At 43.0% G+C, this 25141-nt stretch overlaps 1 protein-coding gene and 1 non-coding gene across 2 annotated transcripts in view; both read left to right on the top strand.

Annotated features, from left to right (window-relative positions):
- The window catches only part of rasgrf1 (Ras protein specific guanine nucleotide releasing factor 1), a 75517-nt gene that overhangs the window by 25536 nt on the left and 24840 nt on the right, over positions 1–25141 (top strand). Inside the window, exons 2-13 of the mRNA XM_068017650.1 lie at positions 6072–6178; positions 10496–10643; positions 11783–11875; positions 12663–12916; positions 14020–14099; positions 16280–16473; positions 17609–17718; positions 19100–19218; positions 20814–20974; positions 23088–23151; positions 24042–24178; positions 24945–25027. Of these exons, the coding sequence (XP_067873751.1) occupies positions 6072–6178; positions 10496–10643; positions 11783–11875; positions 12663–12916; positions 14020–14099; positions 16280–16473; positions 17609–17718; positions 19100–19218; positions 20814–20974; positions 23088–23151; positions 24042–24178; positions 24945–25027 (1550 nt within the window). The remainder of the gene's footprint in view (positions 1–6071; positions 6179–10495; positions 10644–11782; positions 11876–12662; positions 12917–14019; positions 14100–16279; positions 16474–17608; positions 17719–19099; positions 19219–20813; positions 20975–23087; positions 23152–24041; positions 24179–24944; positions 25028–25141) is intronic.
- Positions 13315–13387, top strand: trnak-cuu (transfer RNA lysine (anticodon CUU)). The gene has a single exon. It is a non-coding gene; the product is annotated as a tRNA-Lys (tRNA).

The raw sequence follows: 25141 nt of genomic DNA, 5'->3' as shown, positions 1-25141 counted from the left end.
GTCAATCACATCTTGAGAACATCCTTCAAAAAAACGGAACCAGGAGTCATCAATATAAGATAATCACCAATAAATCCAATAGAGAATTCGGGAGAAACTTCTTTACCCAGAGAGTGGTGAGAATGTGGAACTCGCTACCACAGGGAGTGATTGAGGTGAATAGTATAGATGTATTTAAGGGGAAGCTAGATAAACACATGAGGGAGAAAGGAATAGAAAGATATGCTGACAGGGTGAGATGAAGTATGGTGAGAAGAGGCTCTTGTGGAGTATAAACACCAACATAGACCTGTTGGGCCAAATGGCCTGATACAGTGCTGAAATTGCTTCATAATTTGTAAAACCAGAGTTACTTTTGAAGTGTAATCACTGTTGTTTTTTTTTAAGAGATACAGCACTAAAACAGGCCCTTCGGCCCACCAAGTCTGTGCCGACTAACAACCACCCATTTATACTAATCCTACAGTAATCCAATCCCATGCGTATCCATTGTCTCTCGAGATAAGGAGGCCCAAAAGAAAGAACAGTAATCCCATATTCCCTACCACCCACCTACACTAGGGGCAATTTACAATGGCCAATTTACCGATCACCTGCAAGTCTTTAGCTGTGGGAGGAAACCAGAGCACCCGGCGAAAACCCACGTGGTCACAGGGAGAACTTGCAAACTCCACACAGGCAGTACCCAGAATCGAACCCAGGTTCCTGGAGCTGTGAGGCTGCGGTGCTAACCACTGCGCCACTGTGCCACCATAAATGTAATGGAGGTAAACTCACAGACTGTTTACACACAGCAAGATCCCACAGGCAGCAATGAGGTTAAATGGCCAGTTACATCTGGTCGTGTTGGTTACAGAAGGAATGGTGTGCTGGACAGGAGGAGGGTGCCCCTGGGATCTTCAAGTTGTGGCATGGGATCGCCTACATCCACCTGGACAGGTGACCCCGGTTTAACGTCTCATCTGAATGTCCAAGTGCCAGTGAGAGATTGTATGACATTGGTGTGGGTGGAGAGAGAAAAAGGGATGTCATATGAGCTTTGCCAATTTCTTTGAAAACTAAGGAAATCAGAAGATATGGGAATAGTGCGGGAAAGTGGAGTTGAAATTGAGGATCAGCCGTGATCTTATTGAATGGTGGAGCAGGCTCGAGGGGCTGAATGGGCTACTCCTATTCCTATTTCTAATATTCTTTTGTAGAATATTCCACAAGTGGCTATTGTCAAATTAGAGTAATGGTTGTGGTACAACTGTAATAGATATCGGCCATTGTTGATGAGGAAATATGAACCAGCACCTCTGTTGCTAATGTAACAATCCCTTTACCCATTCATGATTTCCTTACTTTTGTATGTCACTAACTCACAAAGTGTGTCGCCTTGTGCTATAAATATTATCTGCCCTGACTGAAGTCTCCCATTATCCCTTTCTGTAAAAAGCCCCTTCAGCCTTTGTATTCGCACCATGAATCAGTGCACACTTTATTGATAGAAAATAGCAGGCTTCTCAACAGAAAACCCACAATATAACCAAGAATGTTCTCTGCACACCTTCCTTTCCATCTATCAGCATTACTCTTCTTCCTCACAGCTTTTCAACTGCTCGTATATCAACTTTCCTGGAGAAAAAATTATATTGGTGGAATTTTCTCTCACAGCTTAAATAAATCTATGGATTTCTATGATGATTGAAAGGAAAAAAATAAATTCAGAGAAGCTCTTTCAGGTTGTGCTATTTCTTAAGATAATTATCATTGGGAATCCTCAAGCGCCATAAGAGGGTTTAAGCCAAGGATGAGGACACTCAGGGATAGTCTCTATCTCCCTATTGCTGTAACCTCCAGCCCGAAAACCCTTCAAGAACCCTCCATTCCTTCAACTCTGACCTTCTGCGCATCCCCAATTTTAATCCCTCCACCATTGGTGACCATACCTTCAGCTTCTTGGGCCCTAAACTCTGGAATTCCCTCCCTAAACCCCTCTCTCCTCCTTTAAGACACTCCTTAAAACCTACCTCATTGACCAAGATCCTGTCTGAATATTTCCTTATGTGGCTTGTTGTCAAATTTTGTCTGATTATGCTCCGGCGATGCACCATGGGATGTTTTTCTATGTTCAAGGTGCTATATAAATGAAGGTCCTGCTGTTGTAGTTTGTCTCTCCCACTGAAGGATAAGTGTGTTAAAAGTGGAGCCAACATAAGCTCATGGGTGATGAGAGTGCTGGCCGATATGTGAAGATACTGTCTAGCACAAACCTCACATAAACCACCTTGCTGGGAGAGATGAGGGTTCCCCTGTTGATTCCTCTAACATTATCTAGGGACAATTTAAGTTCTGATGAAAGGTCACAGACCTGAACTGTTAACTCTGCTTCTCTCTCCACAGATGCTGCCAGACCTGCTGAGTATTTCCAGCACTTTCTGTTTTTATTTCAGATTTCCAGCATCTGCAGTAATTTGCTTTCATTTTAGACAATTTAAGCCACATTGACACAGAATATAAAATTGATAAGCAGAGGAAGTATGGTCATCTCTGCTCCCATTGGCTATCTGGCCTGCTCACATGACACAAAATATATTTCCTGTCATTTGATTCGCAAAGTACCCTCGCAACATGTTAAAAAACTGCTGCTACTATTGGATGACCTCTGATCCTTGTGGAATTTTAATCGTTCTTCCTCCCCTTTCACCTCCATTCTTCCTTCCATCCCCTCCTTGTACTGGAGGAAACCCTTGCGACAAGACGACAGCTGGTTTCTCCCAATAACATTCTTTAACTAACTGAAAGCAATTCAATCCACAATGTGGTGATCTCATACCATCAATGGTGCATTTTCTAACGCCTATTTATCCAGAAGCTCTTCCCAAAGAAGCCTATTTGCCGGATCACATTAACTCGGTAATACTGTACAGCAGGAGGAAGGCAAAGAGGAACTATGACATTAAATTATCAAGGAACATAAAACAAAATAGTAAAATATTTTACAGGCACATCAATAAAAAAAGGAAGGCTGGGATGGGAATTGGATCATTAAGGGATAGACAGGATAATACCACAGAGAGATGGCAGAAATATTAAATAATTATTTAACTTTGGTATTTACCAGGGAGATAGAACAGGTAGACATGACATTGACTGATAAGATGAGTAATGAGATAAGTGCATTTAACATTTTTAAAAAGGATTTATTGAATAAGGTAATAAAACTTATAGAGGATAAAGCCCCTGGTCTGGATGGATTGCATCCATGCATTTTAAAAGAATCTAAGGAAGAGATAGCAGAAGCATTACTACACATAATTAATAATTCCTTAGAAAAAGATGTAGTGTCAGAGAACTGGTGGTCAGCTAACATCATTCTTATATTTAAGGGGTACAGAACATGCCCAGGGAATTATAAATCATTCCGTTTAACATCCGTGGTCGGAAAAATAATGGAAATCCCTACTAAAGCAGCAAATAGAAGAACATCTAGGAATTAATAATATAATGAGTAGACAGCATGGATTTCAAAATGGAAAATCTTGCTTGACGAATCTTATTGATTTTTTTTGAGGAGGTAACAGAGAGAATAGACAATGGTAATGTAGATGATGTAATTTATCTGGATTTTCAAAAGGCCTTCCATAAGGTGCCCCATAATAGACAAATTAATACGGTCAGAGAATGCAGAGTCAGGGGACAAGTGGCAAAATGGATTGCTAGCTGGTTTCAAGACAGAAAGCATGGAGTTGGAGTAAAGGGTAGTTATTCAGAGTAGCAGAAGTGGGAAAGTAGTGTTCCACAAGGATCAGTGCTGGGACCACTGCTGTTCACAATTTACATTAACTTTGGAATCAAAACATAATTTCTAAATTTACAGATGGCACCAAATTGGGCATGGATAGTCAATACTGAGGAGGACTGCAACACATTACAGTAGGACATTAATAAACTTGCAGAATGGGAAAATAACTGGCAAATAAAGTTCATTACAGATAAATATGAGGTAGTACATTTCGGTAGGAAGAAAGGGAGGTCATTTATTACTTGGAAGGTGTGAGTCTAGGTGGGCTAGAGGAACAAAGGGATCTCGGAGTAAATACACCAATCACTAGAAGTTGCACTAGGTTAGCAAGACCATTAAAAAAAGTAAACCAAGCACTAGACTTTATTTCTAGAGCAGTAGAATTGAAAAGTAGGGAGCTTATGCCAAACCTGTAACGAACTTTGATTAGACCACACTTAGAGTAGTGTGTGCAGTTCTGGTCACCATATTATAAAAAGGATATGGAGACACTGGAGAGGATGCAGAGAAGATTTACGAGGATGAGACCAGAAATGCGAGGATGTACATATCAGGAAAGGATGGGTCTCTTTTCTCTTGCAAATAGAAGGCTGAGCGGTGACCTAATAGAGGTCTTTAACATTTTGCATCGAGAGACAGGTTACTGGTGATAGTTGAGCCTAGGTAGGTGAACTCTTGAACCACTTCCAGAGTGTGGTCGCCGATATTGGTAGATGGGGAATTCCTGACGTTCTGTCCCATGATGTTCGTTTTCTTGAGGCTGATGGTTAGGCCAAAGTGGTTGAAGTAAACAGTATAGATACATTTAAGGGGAAGCTAGACAAGCATATGAGGGAGAAGGGAATAGAGGGTTATAATGGTAGATTTAGATGAGGAAAGATAGGAGGAGGTTTGAGTGAAGCATAAATGCCAGCATGGACTGGTTGGGCCGAATGGCTTGTTTTTGTGCCGTATATTCTATGTAATCCTATGTAAAAGCACTGATCTTCTTCCTTCACACTGTTCAGTTAGATCCATACAGTCATCGTTTCTCTCTAGTTGAATTAATACAGTCACTTTCTTTCTCTGATTGGCTTTATGTAGTTCTGCTGTCTACACTTATGAGGGAATATTGCTGTTAGGTCTTGCAGACATGTGATGTGTATGACTGGTATCTGATGGTTGTAGGATTACCTTTGATGTATAAAGTTCTGCAACTGAGAGCCTGTTATCCTTCTCTGATGGGAATGAATGTGTGTTGATGAAAGTGAAGGTTTCAGTGCTGGGGAGTGGAACCCTTTATCCATGTACTGCCAGGCATCAGAAAGAGCATGAGTTAGCTGCAGAATGGTCCTTTGTGTGCATTGCCCCCAGAGTTCATTTACTCCCCAGTGACAGAAAAGCCATTTTAACAAGCCGGTGACAACTTCCATTTCCCAGTTGTTCTCCTCATCTTGTTGATGTTTTAATGCAGAATTATAACTAGTTTGGGCTATGTATTCACACCTGCTGAAAAACAAGTTGCATCTGTTCCAAACACATTTCACTTGAAGAGCAAGGCAAGTCCGTGGGTGGGAGAGGAAGAGGAATAGATTTTGTTCAAAATAATTCAGCCAGTAAAGCATTTATCAGATTCGGCTTTCAGAACAACTCAAAGTAACACCTCCATTAGGACAATGGAGCCATACTGGGAGATGAGGTTAATTTAGTAATGGAATCTGTCTTTGACTTTACCCAGAGGCTGTAATTGTTTCTTGAACCTATTTATACTGTATGCTTCAATGGTTTTCTGTGGTCGTTTATTTTATATCTTTACTCCTTTGTGAATTCACATGATTTCTCTTTTAATTCCTAACTTGCTTGCTTTGATCCCCCCGGATTGTTGCACTGGTCCTTATAGGGGTTCCCAATCCTCCAGGATTGTCCTGCAGTCTCCAGGAGTTAAAGGTTAATCTACAGGATATGTTGCAAGCAATAAACCAGGGACAAAAATCAGAGGGCATTAAGAAAAGTTTCTTTTTACATTTTCAATTAGCATTTTTATTTATCGGAGATGGAGGAGGGGAAAGAAAGGCTGTTTGACTGATAGTCAAGAATCATCAGATTATGAAGAGTCAGTTCGCTTTCTGATTGGCAGTGGGAAGACAGGGCACCATGACGGTTGACATATCAGGTGACCAATGGCGCAGTGTGGGTCAAATGATTGGTGGTGGGAGATCCTGTGATGAAACTTCCTTGAATACGTCCAACCAGAGTGCTAGACCATTACCTCATTGAAATATTTTGTTACTTTTGCTTTCCACAGTATTACTTCACAATTAACTTTGGTCACGATGCTCAGAAAGCCCTGGAGCTGAGGACGGAGGATGTGAAGGATTGTGATGACTGGGTGGCAGCAATCGGTCATGCAAGGTAGGACCAGGCTCAACTATTCCAATGTTCCTCTGGCCGGCTTCACATCTTCCACCTTCCATAAACTTGAGCTTGTCTAAACCTTGGCTGTCTCTGTCTTAACTCACACCAAGTTCCATTCACTTATCACCCCCTGTGCTCACTGACCTACATTGGCTCCCGGTTCAGCAATGCCTCAATTTTAAAATTCTCATCCTTGTTTTCAAATGCCTCCATGGCCTCACCGCTCCCTATCTCTGTAATCTCCTCTTCTAATCTACTCTTGAGCATCCCCGATTTTAATCGCTGCCCCATTGGCGACCATGCCTTCAACGGCCTGGGCCCTAAGCTCTGGAATTCCCTCCCTAAACTTCTCTGCCTCTCTCTCCTCCTTTAAGATGCTCCTTTAAAACCTATATTTTTGACGAAGCGTCTCCTTATGTGACTTGTGTGTCACCTTTTTGTGTCAATTTTTGTCTGATAACACTCTTATGACGTGTGTTGAAATATTTTATTATGTTAAAGTCACCATAGAAATACAAGTGGTTGTCGTTGTGGCTTTTCTTGAGGAGTGTGGCCTTTATTAATAAGTGTTGGCAAACCTTTTGTTCACAAGTGCACTACGTTGCGATGTGAATAGGGGAGAATCGCATGTGCCCATAGGGGTGTGGGGGGAGAACCTCTGTCTTTGTGGTCATGCCCACTCTGAGGGTGGGCTGAGCAACTGCACTCTTTGACTACAATAAATGTGAAACTAAGTAAGACATGAGTGAAAAATCGAGGGTGTCGTATCCTCATTAAGTTTAGTTTTCAGTTTAGTTTAGAGATACAGCACTGAAACAGGCCCTTTGGCCCACCGAGTCTGTGCCGACCATCAACCACCCATTTATACTAATCCTACACTAATTCCATATTCCTACCACATCCGCACCTGTCCCTATATTTCCCTACCACCTACCTATACTAGGGGCAGTTTATAATGGCCAATTAACCTATCACCTGCAAGTCTTTGGTGGTGGGAGGAAACCGGAGCACCCGGAGGAAACCCACGCAGACACAGGGAGAACTTGCAAACTCCACACAGGCAGTACCCAGAATTGAACCCGGGTCACTGGAGCTGTGAGGCTGCGATGCTAACCACTGCGCCACTGTGCTGCCCTGTTAAATTTCTATTAAATAGAAACAATGACTGTCAAACATTATGGGCATGTCAATATTTAAAAATCAAAGTAAGTTTGAACAACATCAGGGAAAGTGACAAGCAAGGAGTTGTTGGACTGGACATAAATGCAAAATATTTTACATTTTCTGAGTTTTCTCCCCTCCCAACCTGATGGTTTATGTCCCACAGGTACATTGAACCCACCCTGTACCTCAGCCATAAGCCCATTGTTTGTGTTTGGCAGTGGAATTATCACAGCCAATCCCTGATCCTGCCCTCACTCAGTTAGAACACCAGCTGAGATTAGGCAATTGGTGGGTGTGGAACCAGGACATGCTGGTTTGTATGATGTACACTGGGCAGTACTTATAGAGAATCACAGAATCATACAGCACAGAAGAAAACCATTCAGCCCATCATGCCTGTGGCTGGCTCTCAAAGAGCTATCCAATTAGTCCTACTCAGCTGCCCTTTCACTATAGCCCAGTAAATACAAGTATTTATCCAATTCCCTATTGAAAGTTACTATTAAATCTGCTTCCACCACCCTTTCAGGCAGCGCATTCACTGCGTAAAAAGCTGTTTCCTCATTACCCCCAACCCCAGTTCATTTGCCAATTAGTAGAGAGTTGAAATGTGTTATATAACGGACCTTCTGAACTCTAATCAGTTCCTCATGATTCAAGGAGTCAAAAGGAATGTTAGTGCTCCAATGAAAGGTTTCCTTCTGTTCCACACCGAGACATAGCATAAGAACATTAACAGTCCAAGAAGGTCCTTCTTGGATGAACTAGAGTTTGGTAACAAGTGATGCGTCATTAGCTTCATCCCGAGACAAATATGGAAAATAACAGTTGTACTGGATTTTTGAGTGAGGAGGGAATGTTGCTCAGATGTGATAGCCACCACAGACAAATAGTTTGCCAGGACTCACCTTCAAAAGACTCATTGATTCAGTATGACCTCTTAATGTGAAGCACTGGAGAGTTGCTCTCATTTAAAGAAGCTGAGAGCATGGCTGGTTTACAAATTTCCTTGGGGGGGTGGAGACACCAATAATGTTGTATATAGCACTGGGACAGACCAGGAGAAGCTTTTCTGTGCATCTCTGCCCCATTCTAAGCTAATCTTAAAGTGCTTGATACTCTTAAAGAGCACAAAAAATGGTTAAAGTCGTTAGTCCCAAGCACTTCAGTTAAACCTTTTCAATTTTTGCTTTCACAGTTCGACACCAACCTCTGCCTCTCGAAATATCACAGAAAACTGTTACAACAATTAGCACTCCAGCTGTGTAGGGTTCTGATTGGTTTAGGCAGAAAGGCCATTAGACATGTTTATGAAACCGTGCTGGCCTACCTTTGGGACCTGACCTTGATGGACTTTGGTTTCTATGGCTACTAAAAGCCTTTCTGGATATTGTTAGTCATATCTGCAAAATAATTGGCCACTTGACTAAATAGAGTACATTCCAGAAGGGGAAACTGGCACTGACCTTAAGGAGTGACTTTAACTCCATGTGTCAATCAACCCTCCGTGTGACTTACAAACCTTTGGCTGAAGCTTCTTAAATCTCACTCAATGCAGTGATTAAACAAATTCTTAAATGTATTGAAAATGAAAAATTGAGGTGAATGCTTGGGATGTGGGTATTGCTGGCAAGGCTGGCATTTATTGCCCACCCCTAGTTGCCCTGGGAAGGTGGCAATTGGCCGTCTTCTTGAATTGTTTGTGAAAACTGGCTTGCTCGGCCAATCCAGAGGGTCAGTTAAACATCAACCATATGTGGGACTGGAGTCATGTATAGGCCCAGACCGGGTAAAGACAGCAGGTTTCCTTCCTTAACACCATGACTTGTAGGTTACCGGGGAGAGATATCGGGGTGGGGAGGGGGGTAACTATGGGGCTTGCTGAAGCACCATCAGGAGGGGAGAAAATTATAAAATAAAGTCGTTTTATTGAAAATCAGTGAGAGCAATCCAGCAGGTGGCAGGATGATTGCAACATATGGGTCGTTAATGTGCCAATATTGTCTGTATGAGGATTATAATTAGCACAATTAATATTTGTGTGAATTTGATGACTAGCCTGAGAGCAGCTTTGAATGCAGCCACCAGTAGGTGTAAATTAGATGAGAGTGTGAGGATGGCAGTGTTATAATGAGGTGATGTGTTGCTCTACACATTTCTGCTTGGTTGTTCGTACCCTGCCATAGAAAGTAATTGCTGGTTCAACACAACATAGGAATTGCTAAATGTAAAAAAGCCAAGGTCCATCTATCATCCTTAGTAGATAGCTCTTTTAAAGGGCCAGCAGAGGCACAATGGGTTGAATGGCCTCCTTCTGTGCTGTTTCATTCTATGAATCTATCCTGGCAACCACATGATCCAATGATAATGGAGTTGTTGTCCAATCACAGTGATCAATCTCTATTAATTGGTCTACAATAGACCCAGAAAACCCCAGTGGTGGAGAGCTCTGGGAACCCTAGGTCCAAAGTCACCCGTTCCTCCCAAGCTCGCACCACTTACCACACATCATGTCTCAAATTACTCATAGACTGGATCCCAAAATGTTATTTTCTGAAAGAAAACTAATTTGCCTTTGAATGAATTAATACTGACTGCTCCCACCCTCTCCCTAGGTTAACCACTCACTCACTGAAACACTGTTTCTACAGGTTAGTTTTGATTTTCCCTGCTTCACGTGCAGATCACGTCCTCTGGTTCTACAGCTGATGAACCAGCTTGTCATGAATTCTAAAAGCTGCAATCGTATCACCTCACAACCTGCTCCTTTATTTCAAGAGCAGAGCTGTTATTCCCGGTGTTCTGTCCATTATTTATCCTTCAATCACATTGCTGTTTGTGGGAGCTTGATGTGCACAGATTGGCAGCTGCATTTCCTACATTACAACAGTGACTATATTTCAAAAGCACTTCATTAACTGTAGAGCACTTTGCGATGTCCTGAGGTGTGAAAGGCGCTATATAAATGCAAGTGTTTCTTTCTTTCATGTGACTTGCAAGGTGGTAGAAGATAAACTGGGTGAACCTCAGCCTTTTCTAGACTGGCAATCCATATGGTGTAATGGAGTCATTCTGATAGATTTATATCAGAAACCCCAATCTTCACCTTCATTTTTATTCGATCTGTTAACAACCGTATTCTTTGAACAGTTACAGGAATCTTGCGACAGAACATGAGTCTCTGATGCAGAAATACCTGCACCTTCTGCAGATCGTAGAGACTGAGAAAACAGTCGCTAAACGACTCCGACACCAAATTGAAGACCAGGAGATTGAAGTGGAGCGATTAAAAGCTGAGGTGGGGCAAGATACCAAACAGGCGCGTTTCTTTCCTTTTGGGATCACTGATGTGAGGATGTCACTTCTGGGAGTTCTGTGTGAACATTGTTCTGGGACTTTTAAATGAAGTACTGAGTAGGGTGGGAAAGTTGTTTTATTTTTTAGGTTTACTCCACAATCTCAGTAGAGAATGGTTTAAACCAGGAGTTATATCAGGAGTCTCATTCCCAATTGCGATGCAGTGAACCCTGTTGGAAAGTGCACATTTGGGAATATTGGGTGGGTGGGAATGGGATTGGGCTCAACTGTGATGCCCCTGATGTCAAATAGCCTGGCAACTCTCGATTCACACATAAAGGATCATCATTTGGTGGAGGTACCAGCAGAAGATCCTTCGCTATGGAACAGTGGGGGTAAATTCAGTAATCCTGCACTATCCTGGCTGGGTGCAGAAGGGGCTACCACACTCTGGGGGCTATTGTCAGATCTTCACCCTCTTCAAGGGTGGCTCCGAGCTGAGAGTGCAGGAGTATTGAATTTACCTCAGTGCTGTACCGAGAGTCAGCACCTTTAGGAGAGGAACAGACACATTAAAATAGTACATTAACTGCAAGGAAACATTTTTAGTTCATCTTTTATTTGTTAATATTTCTAAGAAAACAGGAAAGTCTGGGCCAAAAAAGGCCGCTCCACCCATCAAACCCACTCTATCCCATTGATGATTATTCTAGAATGGGTTTTCCCACCCTGAACCCTACCCACTCCCACTAGTTGCTTTCCCAGTCTAAGGAGCTGTAGAAGTCTCTGATATTACTGGATGAATGTTCACCCCCTCTGCATGACATTTCTCAGGACTGAATTGGAGATGATTTTGGATGAGTTTGAGTTCTAATCCCACCATAACATGTTGTGAGATTGAAAGCTAGGCCTGAAAGATGTTGGATTGTCGTTAAAATCCAATGTTCTTCAGGAAACCTGCCATCCTTAATCTGTCTGGCCCACACGTTACTTCAGTCAGTGTGTCCATCTCCGTAACAGTGACCCCCCCCCCCCCCCACTCCATCCCCCACTCCAGTCCACGCCTTTTCCGAGTACAGCTGAATGCCAGCAAAACGGGAGCACGGAATTTACTCCGTATCCTTTCCCTTTTGTTAACAGATTGCTTCACTGCTTAAAAACAACGAACGCATCCAATTAACACAGCCCGTGGCACAGAATGATGAAGATGTCGACATAAGGAAAATCAAAAAGGTACGGCAGATCTACGGATGATCCAATAGCAGCACCGAGACATCTTGACCTGGAGGTTCTGCTTGGTTACACTTTCTTTTTGGGACACCAAGTTACCACTTTTAAACCTTTGAAGGAAATTTTTTCAAGCAAAATTTTGAAAGATTCTGTTTTAAAATGCTGCCCAGTTGCACTGATTCATTGCAGAGCTTGCATTGGTGATATGCAAATGAGTTTGAGCGGCAACCCGAGCTTAAAAAAAAAACTTTTCAAAACGTGACAATTTTGGACAGAATTTGTGCTGGAATCAGCAATGACTGCGCTGTCAAGGGGCAGTACTGAGGGAGTGCCGCACTGTCAGAAGTGCCGTGTTTCAGACGAGATGCTAACCAAGGCTCCATCTGCCCTCTGAGGTGCTGTAAAAGGTCCCATGACCACGATTTCAAAGACGAGCAAGGGAAGTTCTCCCTGGTGTCCTGGCCAATATATATCCCTCAACCAACATCACTAAAAACAGGTTATCTGGTCACTATCTCATTGCTGTTGGTGGGATCTTGCTGTGTGTAAATTGGCTGCCACGTTTGCTATGAGTACAAAAGTGAATACACTTCAAAAAGTGTTTCATTGGCTGTAAGGCACTTTGGGATGTCCTGAAATTGTGAATATATAAGTGCAAATCCTTCTTTCTGACAAGTGACATGACCAACAGTTCAGTCCTCTCACCCATCATGGGAGTGAGTTTTGCCTGTGCCCATCCAGCAGAGTTTTGTGAGGTTGGCTGACTGTGTGCTCTCCTTCCCCCAAATAGGTGCAGAGCTTCTTGCGAGGATGGCTATGCAGAAGGAAATGGAAGACCATCATTCAGGACTACATCCGATCCCCTCATGCAGAGAGTATGAGGAAGAGAAACCAAGTGGTGTTCAGCATGCTGGAGGCTGAAGCTGAGTACGTGCAGCAGCTCCACATCCTTGTCAACTGCTTCCTCCGACCGCTCAGGATGGCCGCCAGCTCCAAAAAGCCTCCGATTGCCCACGATGATGTCAGCAGCATCTTTCTAAACAGGTATTCAGCCAAGCATTAGCAAAAGCTCTTTAAGACTTTGAAACATTCTGGAAGGATGTCGGCTGTAACTCTTTATTTGTGAAGTGCTTTAGGATATTTCTGAGATGCACATGTACCAGACCTTAATTAGGTCACAGTTAGAGTGTTGTGTATACTGTTGTGTTGTGTATAGTTTTGGGCACCATTATATTTCTTACATTCTTAATTATTTCTTAGATTCTTATTCAGTTATTGAGTATATTTAAAGCAGAGATTTGGGTAAACTTAAGGAATTATGGGATATGGGGATAGAAGAGAAGGGTGGGGTTGAGGTAGAAGATCAGTCATAATCCTGTTAAAGCAGCCTGGAAGGGCCAAATGGCCTACTCCAGCTCCTAGTTTTTATGTTCTTATCATTAGCCCGGCTAGCTCAGTCGGTAGAGCATGGGACTCTTAATCCCAGGATCGTGGGTTTGAGCCCCACGTTGGGCATTCCTTATTTGGGTGGCGCAGTGGTTAGCAGCGCAGCCTCACAGCTCCAGCGACCTGGGTTCAGTTCTGGGTACTGCCTGTGCGGAGTTTGCAAGTTCTCCCCGTGACTGCATGGGTTTCTGCCGGGTGCTCTGGTTTCCTCCCACAGCCAAAGACTTGCAGGTTGATAGGTAAATTGGCCATTGTAAATTGCCCCTAGTGTGGGTAGGTGGTGGGGATGTGGTAAGGAATATGGGATCAATGTAGGATTAGTATAAATGGATGGTTGTTGGTTGGCACAGACTCGGTGGGCTGAAGAGCCTGTTTCATTGCTGTATCTCTCTATGACTCTATTGTAGGAAGAGTGTGACAGTAATGGAAAAGCTGCAGTGTAAATTCACAAGAATATTACCAGGCATGAAGGGTTACAGTTATAAAGAGACACTTGTGAAGTGTGGGCTTTGTTCACTGATGTTGAGAAGGTTTAAGAGGTGACCTGATAAAGGTCTTGGAGATTATGAAAGTTTTAAAGAAAACTGATAGATTGTTTCCACTGATTGATAAGACACTCACAAAATAATCCCAGAGCAAGGTTATATAAATACAAGTTCTATTCTCTTTCTGTTCTGTTTAATTTTTTTTCTCTCTTACAGTGAAACAATCATGTTTTTGCACCAAATATTTTACCAAGGACTCAAAGCACGAGTATCCAGTTGGCCCACATTAGTATTAGGTAAAGTATGGAGGCTATATCTTTGATTACAGCCAGATGATCACCAGTGTTAAACTGGGTAATGGGATCCTTCACAAGCGCATGAATGTTATAACGTTTAATGCACCATGTATTGTTCTGCTGTTAAGATGGAGCTGTGTCCCTTTAAGAGTAGAAGGTCAAATTGAACAAGCTTCACTTCAATCAGAGTTCAGTTTACATAGAAACATACGAATTAGGAGCAGGAGTCGGCCACTCGGTCCCGCAAGCCTGCTCCACCATTCAATAAGATCATGACTGATCTGATTGTAACCACAACTCCACATTTCCACCTACCCCCGATAACCTTTCACCCCCTTGCTTATCAAGAATCTATCTACCTCTGCCTTAAAAATATTTAAAGACTCTGTTTCCACCGCCTTTTGAGGAAGAGAATTCCAAAGACTCATGACCCTCTGAGAGAAAAAGATTCTCCTCATCCCTGTCTTAAATGGGCGACCCCTTATTTTTAAATTTTGACCCCTTGTTCTCCATTCTCCCACAAGGGGAAACATCCTTTCCACATCCACCCTGTCAAGACCCCTCAGAATCTTATATGTTTCAATATGTTTCTTCTAGCTGTAAGTCTGCATCCAGGATAAACTGTCTGGTTGTTTTACTCTTTGATGAGGTACCAATTAAGAGATATTTAGCAAATATAACTGCACAGGGAATGAAAAGGAATGTGGCTATATGGATAGAAGGTTGAATTTTGGGAAGAAATCAAAGAATAGGTTTAAAGGGAGGCTTTTCCGAAGGGAATGATCTGGTTAGTAGATTTCCACAAGTGATGTGTTGGGATTGTTTGCATTTACTATATATGAAAATGATTAGGACTTGGGAACTATATCGAAATTTGCTGATTACACCCCATTTTAGGGGTGTCAAATTGTGACCAGAATTGTAAAGGACTGCAGTTGTGCAGAGATAGGTGAGCAAGATGGGCAGATAGGTGGCAGCTGAAGTTCAATATAGATAGACGTGAATTAATGGAGTTGGAAAGTAAGAAATGGCGAAGAAAGTACTTCTTAATTGGTACAATTTTGAATGAAGTAGCGAAGCAGAGGAATCTTCCTGTGCATTTGTAAAGGTCATTAAAAGTGGCAGTGCAAGTAGATAAGGTTATAAATTAAAAACAAATGGAATTCTTGTTCTGGTATCTAGAAGCACAGAATGCAAAAGCAAGTTGGTAATGTTGAACTTGTACCAGACCTTAGTTAGGCAACAGTTGGAGTGTTGTGTATAGTGTTTGCTACGCATTATAGGAAGAATGTGAAAGTAATGGAAAAGTTGCAATGTAAATTCATGAGGATATTACCAGGCATGAACGGTTACAGTTATGAAGAGACACATGTGAAGTGTGGGCTTTTTTCACTGAAGTTGAAGGTTTAAGAGGTGACCTGATAAAGGTCTTTGAGATTCTGAAAGTTTATGAGAAGGTAAACAGTGATAGATTGTTTCCACTGGTTGCAAAAACACTAACAAGGTGGGACAAATTCAAGGTAATCACAGAGCGAAGTTAGAAAGAAATGTCTTTACACAGAGGATGGTTCGAATGTGAAATTCTCTGCTAGAAACTATTGATGATGTAAAGTATGGAACTTAGGATCTTCCTGGTCAGTCTAGCTCTGTTCCATACCAGGCAGGAGTGCTATGATGTTGGAGGTGCCGTGTTTCAGATGAGAGGTTAAATCAAGATCCCGTCTGCTCTCTCAGTGGATGTAGAAGATCCCATGGCACTATTTTGAAGAAGAGTGATGGAGTTTCCCCGGTGTCCTGGCCAATATTTATCCCTCAACGAACATCACTGAAACAGATCATCTGGTTCTTATCACATTGCTGTTTGTGGGAGCTTGCTGTGCACAAACAGGCTGGCACATTTTTTACATTACACCAGTAACTACATCCCAAAAACACTTAATTGTGTAAAGCACTTTGAGATGTCCTGAGGTCATAAGAGGTGCTATATAAATGCAAGTCTTTCTTTTCTTTACTAACTCAGTGATCGAGTCTTTTCATCTGACAGGTGTATATGTGGAAGGCATAACGAGAGTTTTAACGCCTTCCCTTCCAGTACGCTCTGTGCTCTTGTGAAATGATGAGAGTTAACAGTGGTGCCTAAAGCAAGTTGTTGACCCTACTTATTCTGGACCTTCTTACAGCTGACCTGTTCGACATTCTCCTCCCAATGCTGAACATCTACCAGGAGTTTGTGAGGAATCACCAGTACAGCCTACAGATCCTGGCCAGCTGCAAGCAGAACAGAGACTTTGATAAACTGCTGAAACAATATGAAGCGAAGCCGGACTGCGAAGAGAGGACTTTGGAGACATTCCTAACCTACCCGATGTTTCAGGTGAAGGAGCAGGTCTCGGGGTAGGGGCTGTGGTGCAAGATCACAGTAATACATAGGGCACTGTTTACATCTTAATGGTCCTTTCCTGGTGGATAACTGTTTAATGCTGAGATGGATCTCTGTTTAAACGTGGCCTTTATTTTTAAGGTCTAACAGAGATGGAGCAGAAATCTGATCTTCCACCTGCTTACCTGTTTCAAGTTGGTCAAATATTGACTTAATGCAGATGCTGGGTGACGTTTGTCTCTAGATTGACAGTAGCTTGTAAATCAAGGGCTTGGCTTCTTGGAGAGAAGGCAGGTCATTACGGTCAGGAAAATCACGGTCGGTAGCAAATGACTGGCTTTCGGACTCTATTTTTGGACTTATTTTATGGTGCTATTTGTTGATTGGTTTAAATTGTTGCTATTTTATTAAAATGATAGATAATTTACATTTATGACACTTTCAAGTGGTCAAGGAGGATACTTTGTGGCAAAAAACACAAAGATTAGATGGAAGATTATATAATATGTGTAAATCTGACATGGCTATGTTGGTAGAATGGAACTTTTGGCAACGTTACTCCCAGCTGTGCCAATTAAAGAGTCCCATTCCTTCAATAGCCATGTCATGACCAGCACCAGTTTATAATAACTATCTCCAAAGGAAAGGCTAATGAGTGACATAACAAACTCCTGAAGTCGTTAAGGTCAACCTTGTAAACAAGGAAAAGCTCAACTCTTTCAGTAAGACCATCCACTCTCTCGTGGTTGCATTCTACAGATCATTGAATCATCAAAATGGAGAATGTGTGTTGAGAGAAATGAGAATGTTTACAGTATCGACAAATTTAATACACAGGGAGCAAAATTTGTCTTGGGCAGTAACACAAAATGAGCATTAGTGAATCAGCAGCTTCATTTTACACCCCATCTGATTTTCCATTGAACTTAAATTGGGCAGGGTGTAAACAGGCTGCTGATTCACTGTCGAACATGTTGCACTATCACCAAAGACTAATTTCACTCCCAAAGTCTCTTACGTGGAGGCAACACAAGCTTGGCCACCTCCAATAAGTGGTCCGTCTGTGAAACATCTACTCATGTATTTCTAAACCAATCCCTGATCTGTTTTCTCTGCCTTTCCCCGTCAGATCCCCAGATACATCCTGACCTTACATGAACTGCTGGCACACACACCTCATGAACACGTGGAGAGGAAGAGTCTGGAATACGCAAAGTCGAAGCTGGAGGAACTCTCACGGTTAGTAGTGTCATAGAGCAGCGCTGGGCAATGGTCACCACTGGCAGAGGCTTGAGATGCCTGTCATAGATCCCCACAGTTCAAGTTGACGTTCTTGGTCTTTCTAATCCAACACTTACTGCATGTTTTTTAAGCTTTTCAGCCCTGCTGTGGTGTTAGAGCCCGTTCCTGCAGAAGGGAACCTGCCCACTTATCTTTCTTTAATTAAAACTGTAGCTGGAAGAGCCAACTTCCCTTGGACAAGACACAGGAAGGTAAAGAAGAATAGGAAAGGGAAACAAAATCACAAATGAATAGTGAAGTGATGCCAAGTTTGGTAGCTTGTAGACGACGGGGAAAAGGAATGGATGTTAGGAGCTCAGAGAAATGATGAGATAGAGGAGAACCTGCTGTTTGGCTGATGGTTTGTCAGTTCTACTGCCCTTGTCTGTTGTGAGACTGCAGCAAGAGTTACAAGGATCTCCTTGTCTGTGATATTTCTATAACTGGTCACAGGTGGCCCAACCAGAGGGGTTCCGGGGGTAGATGGGGGGTAATCTTCACCATCACTGCTCAGGATAACTGTGGCTGATGCAATGAAAAATTAGACAGATTCAATAACAAGGCGAGCTGCTCCATCACAGCAGTGATGAGAAAATTGCTCCACTGTCTGAGTAGCCTCTGGAGCCGTGGCTGATTTTGAAGGCAGGATTTCTCCAGACATCTTATAGTGCAGCATCTGCCCATTTCTTCCATGATCTGTCTCTCTAAATGAAAATTGTTTATTTTTATGCTTTTAACTTTTTCCTTGACAGTTTTTCTCTCCCAATTTTCTCCTCTCCCCTCCCCATGACTCGCCCCCCCCCCCTTCCCATGCTCCTTTCTGTTGCCCTCCCCACCTGTTCTCTCCCCACCCCTTCCCACCACTCCCATCTCCTCTTCCTCTGAAGGAGTTGATTATTTACTAGTGCTGGTTGCCATGCCCACATTCCAGACTTCATTATCATATGACATTGAATTTACAACAGGCTATTCCACCAAAGGGGCCTCACAGTGTCTTTCATACACCTGCACCTCCAGTAGAGGTCAGGGGATAGTGTTCAGAGTGAGGAACCCAAAACTATTTCCTCTTTCCAGTCTAGGGGTGCTCTGTCCACTTGTGATGTCCCATCCCTGCCCTGAGTGAGATGAACTAACTCATTACAGTTGAGGGATCAAACCTGAGACCATCACACTGCCTAAAGCAGCTTGGCCGTCAGGGAACATATTTCTAATTTGAGAGAGACAAATGTGGTTGGATTTTATGATCATTGAAAGTGACTGGATGAAGCTCCAGCTGCATTTCATTGTGAAGTTATGCTATGTGTCAGTAGGAGATTCACCCTATTTACACTCTCCTCAGAATAATGCACGATGAAGTGAGTGAAACAGAAAACATTCGGAAGAACCTCGCCATCGAACGGATGATTGTGGAGGGATGCGAGATCCTTCTGGACACCAGCCAGACGTTTGTACGACAAGGTACTGAGAGATTGTAATCTCCAGGATTACTCTGAAGTCACAGGGTGTGTCTCAGTTTGGTTCAATGTCAGACTGATACCTCACTCCACATGCCTCACACCTGATCATGTTCAGCAGATGGACTTGTACCAGTTTACAGTGAGATCTGAATCCCACTGGCACGATGTCCTTTGTTGAACTTGTTTAGATGGATTGAATGTTGAAACAACTAATCCAGTGGATCATGCAACATTCAAATGCACATTGGTTGTCAAAAAATTGGATTCTGTTATGACCTGCTGAGTGAAAGTGTCTGTATTTAGATGCACTTCGGTCACTTTACAGCTAATGAAGGACTTGTTGAAGTTTAGTCACTGTTGTAATGTAGGAAACGCGGCAGCCAATTTGTGCACAGCAAGATCCCACAAACAGCCTTGTGATAAATGAGTTTTCGTGAGTTGTTAAGTGATAAATATTGGCCAGGACCCCGGAAAGAACTACCCTTCTCTTCCACGAAATAGTGGCCTTGGGATCTTTTACATCCACCTGAGAGAGCAGACGGGGCCTCGGTTTAATGTCTCATCTGAAAGATGGCACCTCCGACAGTGCAGCACTCCCTCAGTATAATTTTGCTTCCCACCCTATGAAGCAGTTACACATCATCAGAGGTGGCATTCTTTAGATGAAACGTTAAACTAAAGTCTCACCTATTTGTTTGGATGGAGGTTAAAGAAGTAATGGGACAATCTGGAAAAAAAGCAAGGAGATATCCTGATGTTTAACATGCATTTATTTTTATTTAGAGATACAGCACTGAAACAGGCCCTTTGGCCCACTGAGTCTGTGCTGACCAAGAACCACCCATTTATACTAACCCTATAGTAATCCCATATTCCTGATCTACACTAGGGGCAATTTACAATGGCCAATTTACCTATCACTTGCAAGTCTTTGGTGGTGGGAGGAAACCGGAGCACCTGATGAAAACCCATGCGGTCACAGGGAGAACTTGCAAACTCCACACAGGCAGTACCCAGAATTGAACCTGTGTCCCTGGAGCTGTGAGGCTGTGGTGCTAACCACTGTGCTACTGTGCCGCCCCTTCCCCTGCCAATGTTACCAAACACCAGAACTACCAGGCATTCAATGTGTGGCTGTTTTCGGGATCTTGCTGTCCAGAATGGCTGACGAACTTGCCTGCATAACAGTCACTACACCCTGAAAATGATTTGGTTTCTGAAGAACTTTGAGAGGTGTTGAGGTGAAAGATCTTTATTTGTACATACTCTTTATATATAGCGCTTGATTGGCATATTGGAGATTCAATGTCACTACAAGACTGCGGCTTTGAGATGTTTTATGAAGTTACAGGTGGATGTCTGCTGTGGTCTCAGTGTGTGGAGATCCCAGCAGGTGACCCCCATCCTCCTCTCCAGATTCACATGATGCAAACAGCGTCTGACTGAGCTTCTGCTGCGGTTGAACTAGAAGCTTGTGAGGGAAGCTGAAGCAAGTTGTAAGTTACTATCTCAGTGCGACATCTCTCCTTGACAGTGACATGTTTCTCCTGGCTAATGCAGTCAGGCTGGTAATGACCTGATTTTTCCTTTGAACAGGATCGCTTATCCAAGTACCAATGACTGAAAAAGGGAAAATCACGCGAGGTCGATTGGGATCGCTATCCCTGAAAAAAGAAGGAGAAAAGCAGTGCTTTCTGTTCTCCAAACACTTGATAATATGCACCAGAGGATCTGGCGGAAAACTCCATTTAACAAAAGTAGGTGTCCCATTGTGCAATTCCGCTGCATCCCATGATTTGTTGTACTTTAGGCATTTAATAAAAGTCTGGAAATAATTTGTCAAATTCAGTGTTGGAATAAGAGAGAGACAAGTTCAAATATGGACAAAAGAGGCCATTCAGCCCATCTTAACTCAAACGTTCCATTCCCCAACATTCATATTCAGAGAATCATAGAATCAGAAGGAGGCCATTCAGCACATCGTGCATTTTCCAGCTATTTTAAATATCTATCTAATTAATCCCACTCACCTGCTCTTTCCCCACAACCCGGCAATTCTTTGTTTTTCATGTATTTATCCAATTCCCTTTTGAAAGTTACTATTGAATCTGCTTCCACTGCCCTTTTGGGCAGCGCGTTCCAGATCACAACAACTCACTGCGTAAAAAAAGAATCTCCTCATCTCCCCCTCTGGTTCTTTTGTCAATCACCTTAAATCTGTGTCCTCTGGTTATATTGGAAACAGTTTCTCCTTATTTACTCTATCATAACCCTTTTTAATTTTGAACACCTCTATTAAATCTCCCTTTAACCTTCTCCACTCTAAGGAGAACAATCCCAGCTTCTCCAGTCTCTCCAGGTAACTGAACTCCCTCGTCCCTGGTACCATTCTAGTAAATCTCCTCTGCGCCCTAGCCGAGGCCAAGATCACTGGAGTAGTGCCCAGGATAGATTGGTTTGTGACGGAGAAAATGCATCTGTGAAGATTTCCTTCAGTCGCTATTTCTAACAAAATCATTGTCGTGTATGTGATTTCAGTCTGAGGAATTCCTCACAAGTACATTTCTGATGTTGTGATGAGAAAATTCACTTGACCCATTCAGAGATTTAATTGCCTTGCGATACTAACTGTGGTTTTATTGTCTTTTTCAGATGCTGTTTGACAGTAAACGTGTGAGTATATCAGAAGTTACAAAGTGCACCAGCACTCACTCCCTGGGTGAAATGTCTCTGACCATTGGGGAGGTTGGTTGGGAGGTTTAAGGGAAAATGAGAGGTTGTGACCGAGGTCCTTAACCCTGTATTTTTCAGAATATGTAGAGTTTTTCTGCAAGGGTGTCCTTCAGAGTATTGCTTCCTGACCTCCCCCATTTCTTTTCCTTTCTTTCCCCTTTTCCCTGAAGGTGCTGGCTCTCACTGGGGTTCAGACCCACAGACCAATGTTTCTTCTAATTTTTTGTCGTTGTGCGCAACATATTTATTGCACTGCGCAGTACATTCAAACTTGCTGCCCAGCCATGCACCCATGCAGCTTAGACAGGACATTGCCACAGACCCAGCTGTTCCCCCCTCTAGCAGTGTCGACTCTCACTGGGATTCAGTTCCTGGCTTCCCTCCTGTACCTTCCCCAGTAACCTCAGCGAGGGCAGAACAGTTCACTGTGCCGCCTACAGACCACGCACATAACAAGCTACTTAGTGGAAATGGTACACATAGAGCCTCAGAGAGCCTCGGGAAGTCCTGCATGGAATGTTGCTAGGCTGGTACACTGTGGAATGTATCACAACCCAGGCGAACCTTGTCAGCCAGCATTCCTGATCGGTAAACAGAGTTTCTCTCCTTAACTAAGTGGAACTCAGGCTAACAACAGCAGGTTTAGTATTCAGCTAGTTAATATCAGTTAACCCAATGACCAATGTAATCTAGCGCCTTCCCTAGTTTCTGTGGCTCAGCTCCACACCAGTGAAGGTATTTACCCACTAAAGGAGATGAACTTGTCCTGTCACCTTTAAGGATTTGTGTACATGAACCCTCAGGTCTCCCTGTTCCTGCACCCCCTTTAAAATTGTACCATTTAATTTATACTGCCTTTCCTTAATCTTCCCCCGAAATGCATCACTTCACACTTCTCTGCATTAAATTTCATCTGCCGTGTATGTGACCATTTCACCATTGCTGTGAATGTGTGTGAGAGATTAACTCAGGTGTGAGAAGGAGCATAACAATTGTTTAATTATGAAATGCATTCCTATGCTATGAGCATGCCCAGTGCATGATGATGTCTCAAACAATGGGCATGCTTATAACATAGGAATACATTACAAAGTAGAATTTTGGTTCCCTTATAATGTGTTTGTAATTGCCTTGCAGAATGGAGTACTTTCACTCATTGACTGCACCTTGATGGAAGACACAGAAGCCGCAGAAGATGAGTGTATGTCAAAAATGTTAAGATATTTACATGGTTTTGTGTGTGCGTCCATGTGTGTTTGAATGAATGTCTGTGTGTATGTCTGGGTGGGGGGGGGGCAGGGGGAGAGGTTGGGTGTGTGTCTGGGTGGGGTATGTGTGTGTGTCTGGGTGGGGTGTGTGTCTGGGTGGGGTGTGTGTCTGGGTGTGTGTCTGGGTGGGGTATGTGTGTGTGTCTGGGTGGGGTGTGTGTCTGGGTGTGTGTCTGGGTGGGGTATGTGTGTGTGTCTGGGTGGGGTGTGTGTCTGGGTGTGTGTCTGGGTGGGGTGTGTGTCTGTGTCTGGGTGGGGTGTGTGTCTGGGTGGGGTGTGTGTCTGTGTCTGGGTGTGTGCCTGCGTGCAAGATATGTGTCTTGAACCTCAACTCCATTTACTCACCTTTGCTCCATATCTCTTGATGCTCTTACCCAACAGAAATGTATTGATCTCAGTCTCCTGGAACATCCACAGCCTTTCTGGGGGACAGTGTTCCAGATTTTCACTACCTTTTGTGTGAAAAAGTGCTTCCTGACACCACCCCTTAATGGCTTAGTTCTAATTTTATTATGTCCACTTGCTCTTAACTCCCCCACCAAAGGAAATAGTTTCTCCCTATCTACCCAATCGAATCCTTTTGATATTTTAAGAACCTCGATCAGATCACCCTCAATCTCAATTTCAATTAATAATCCATTTTTGAGTTCCTTGGGGAGAAAGGGTTGGGAAACCAATTAAAGTTGACAGTTCCTGACAGGACGCTGTGGAACGATCAAGCAGCAGGATGGTGTCTGACTGGGGCTGATTCCAAAAAGAGGAGTCCTGGAGTAATCTGGGTGCTGTTCTGTTGTAAAGCTTCTCTCTTGTTTAAATCTGTCAGCTCGGGGATTAGGACAGGATATGGAACACCTCGACTTCAAAATCGTTGTGGAACCAAAAGATTCTCCTTCCTTCACCGTGATCCTGGTGGCCTCGTCCCGTCAGGAGAAAGCAGCGTGGACAAGTGACATCAGCCAGGTGAGTGAATCGTCATAAAATCATACAGCACAGAAGGAGGCTATTCGGCCCATCATTATTGTGCCTGCTCTTTGAAAGAGCTATCCAATTAGGCCCACTCCCCCTCATCTTTTCCATTTACCCTGCACATTTTCCGCTTCAAGTATTTATCCAATTCTGAGTCTTACTCCTTCATTACTGTGTGTGACTGTTGCCCCAGGATCTCTTCATCACATGGAGTCAGGGCAACCATAGATTGACAATGAATGTCACCCTTGCCATCAAGGCCCACATCCTGAGAATGAAGAATAAATAACATAGCAGCCAATTTTCACACAGCTTCTCCCACAAAGAGTTAATGAGATGAACAGCTAGTTAATTGGTATTGGTTGAGGAAGAGTTTGTTGGACAGTGACTCCCTACTCTCTTTTGCATCGCCATGGGATCTTGTTCATCTGCTGAACTTGATTTAATGTCTTTTCTGAAAGATGGTGCCTCTGGCAATGACACACTCCATCAGTACAGCACCGAGGTTGTAAAAATGTGAAAACATCTCAAGTTGGACATTATAACCCTTTAAAATAAAATAAGTGGGTTAACACTTCCAATAAAATATCAGGGAGATGAATTGTGTGCATAGGTGTTGGCACATAGGAACAGCATTGGGCCATTCAGCCCCTCGAGCTTGTTCCACAATTTTCAGGTGATAACATTGCTAACAGTAATTTCAATTCTTAGACCGCACCAGAATTCTACACATCTTACTGAATTGTTTCACTCTTTCTAGTGCATAGATAACATTCGATGTAATGGTCTGATGATGAATGCATTTGAAGAGAATTCAAAAGTCACAGTTCCTCAGATGATTAAGTAAGTACACTTTGCTGTAACATTCCCCCGGCTGTGCCATTCATCTCACTAAAGCACTGTGAAGAGAACCGTGTTCCTGCTCCTCGTCGGGTAAACACAATCTGTCCCAATAAA

This window comes from Heterodontus francisci, chromosome 38, assembly GCF_036365525.1.
Source record: "Heterodontus francisci isolate sHetFra1 chromosome 38, sHetFra1.hap1, whole genome shotgun sequence".
NCBI classification, from domain to species: Eukaryota; Metazoa; Chordata; class Chondrichthyes; order Heterodontiformes; family Heterodontidae; genus Heterodontus; species Heterodontus francisci.
The sequence above is the reverse complement of the archived record's forward strand: the minus strand, read 5'-3'. Positions and strand labels throughout refer to the sequence as shown.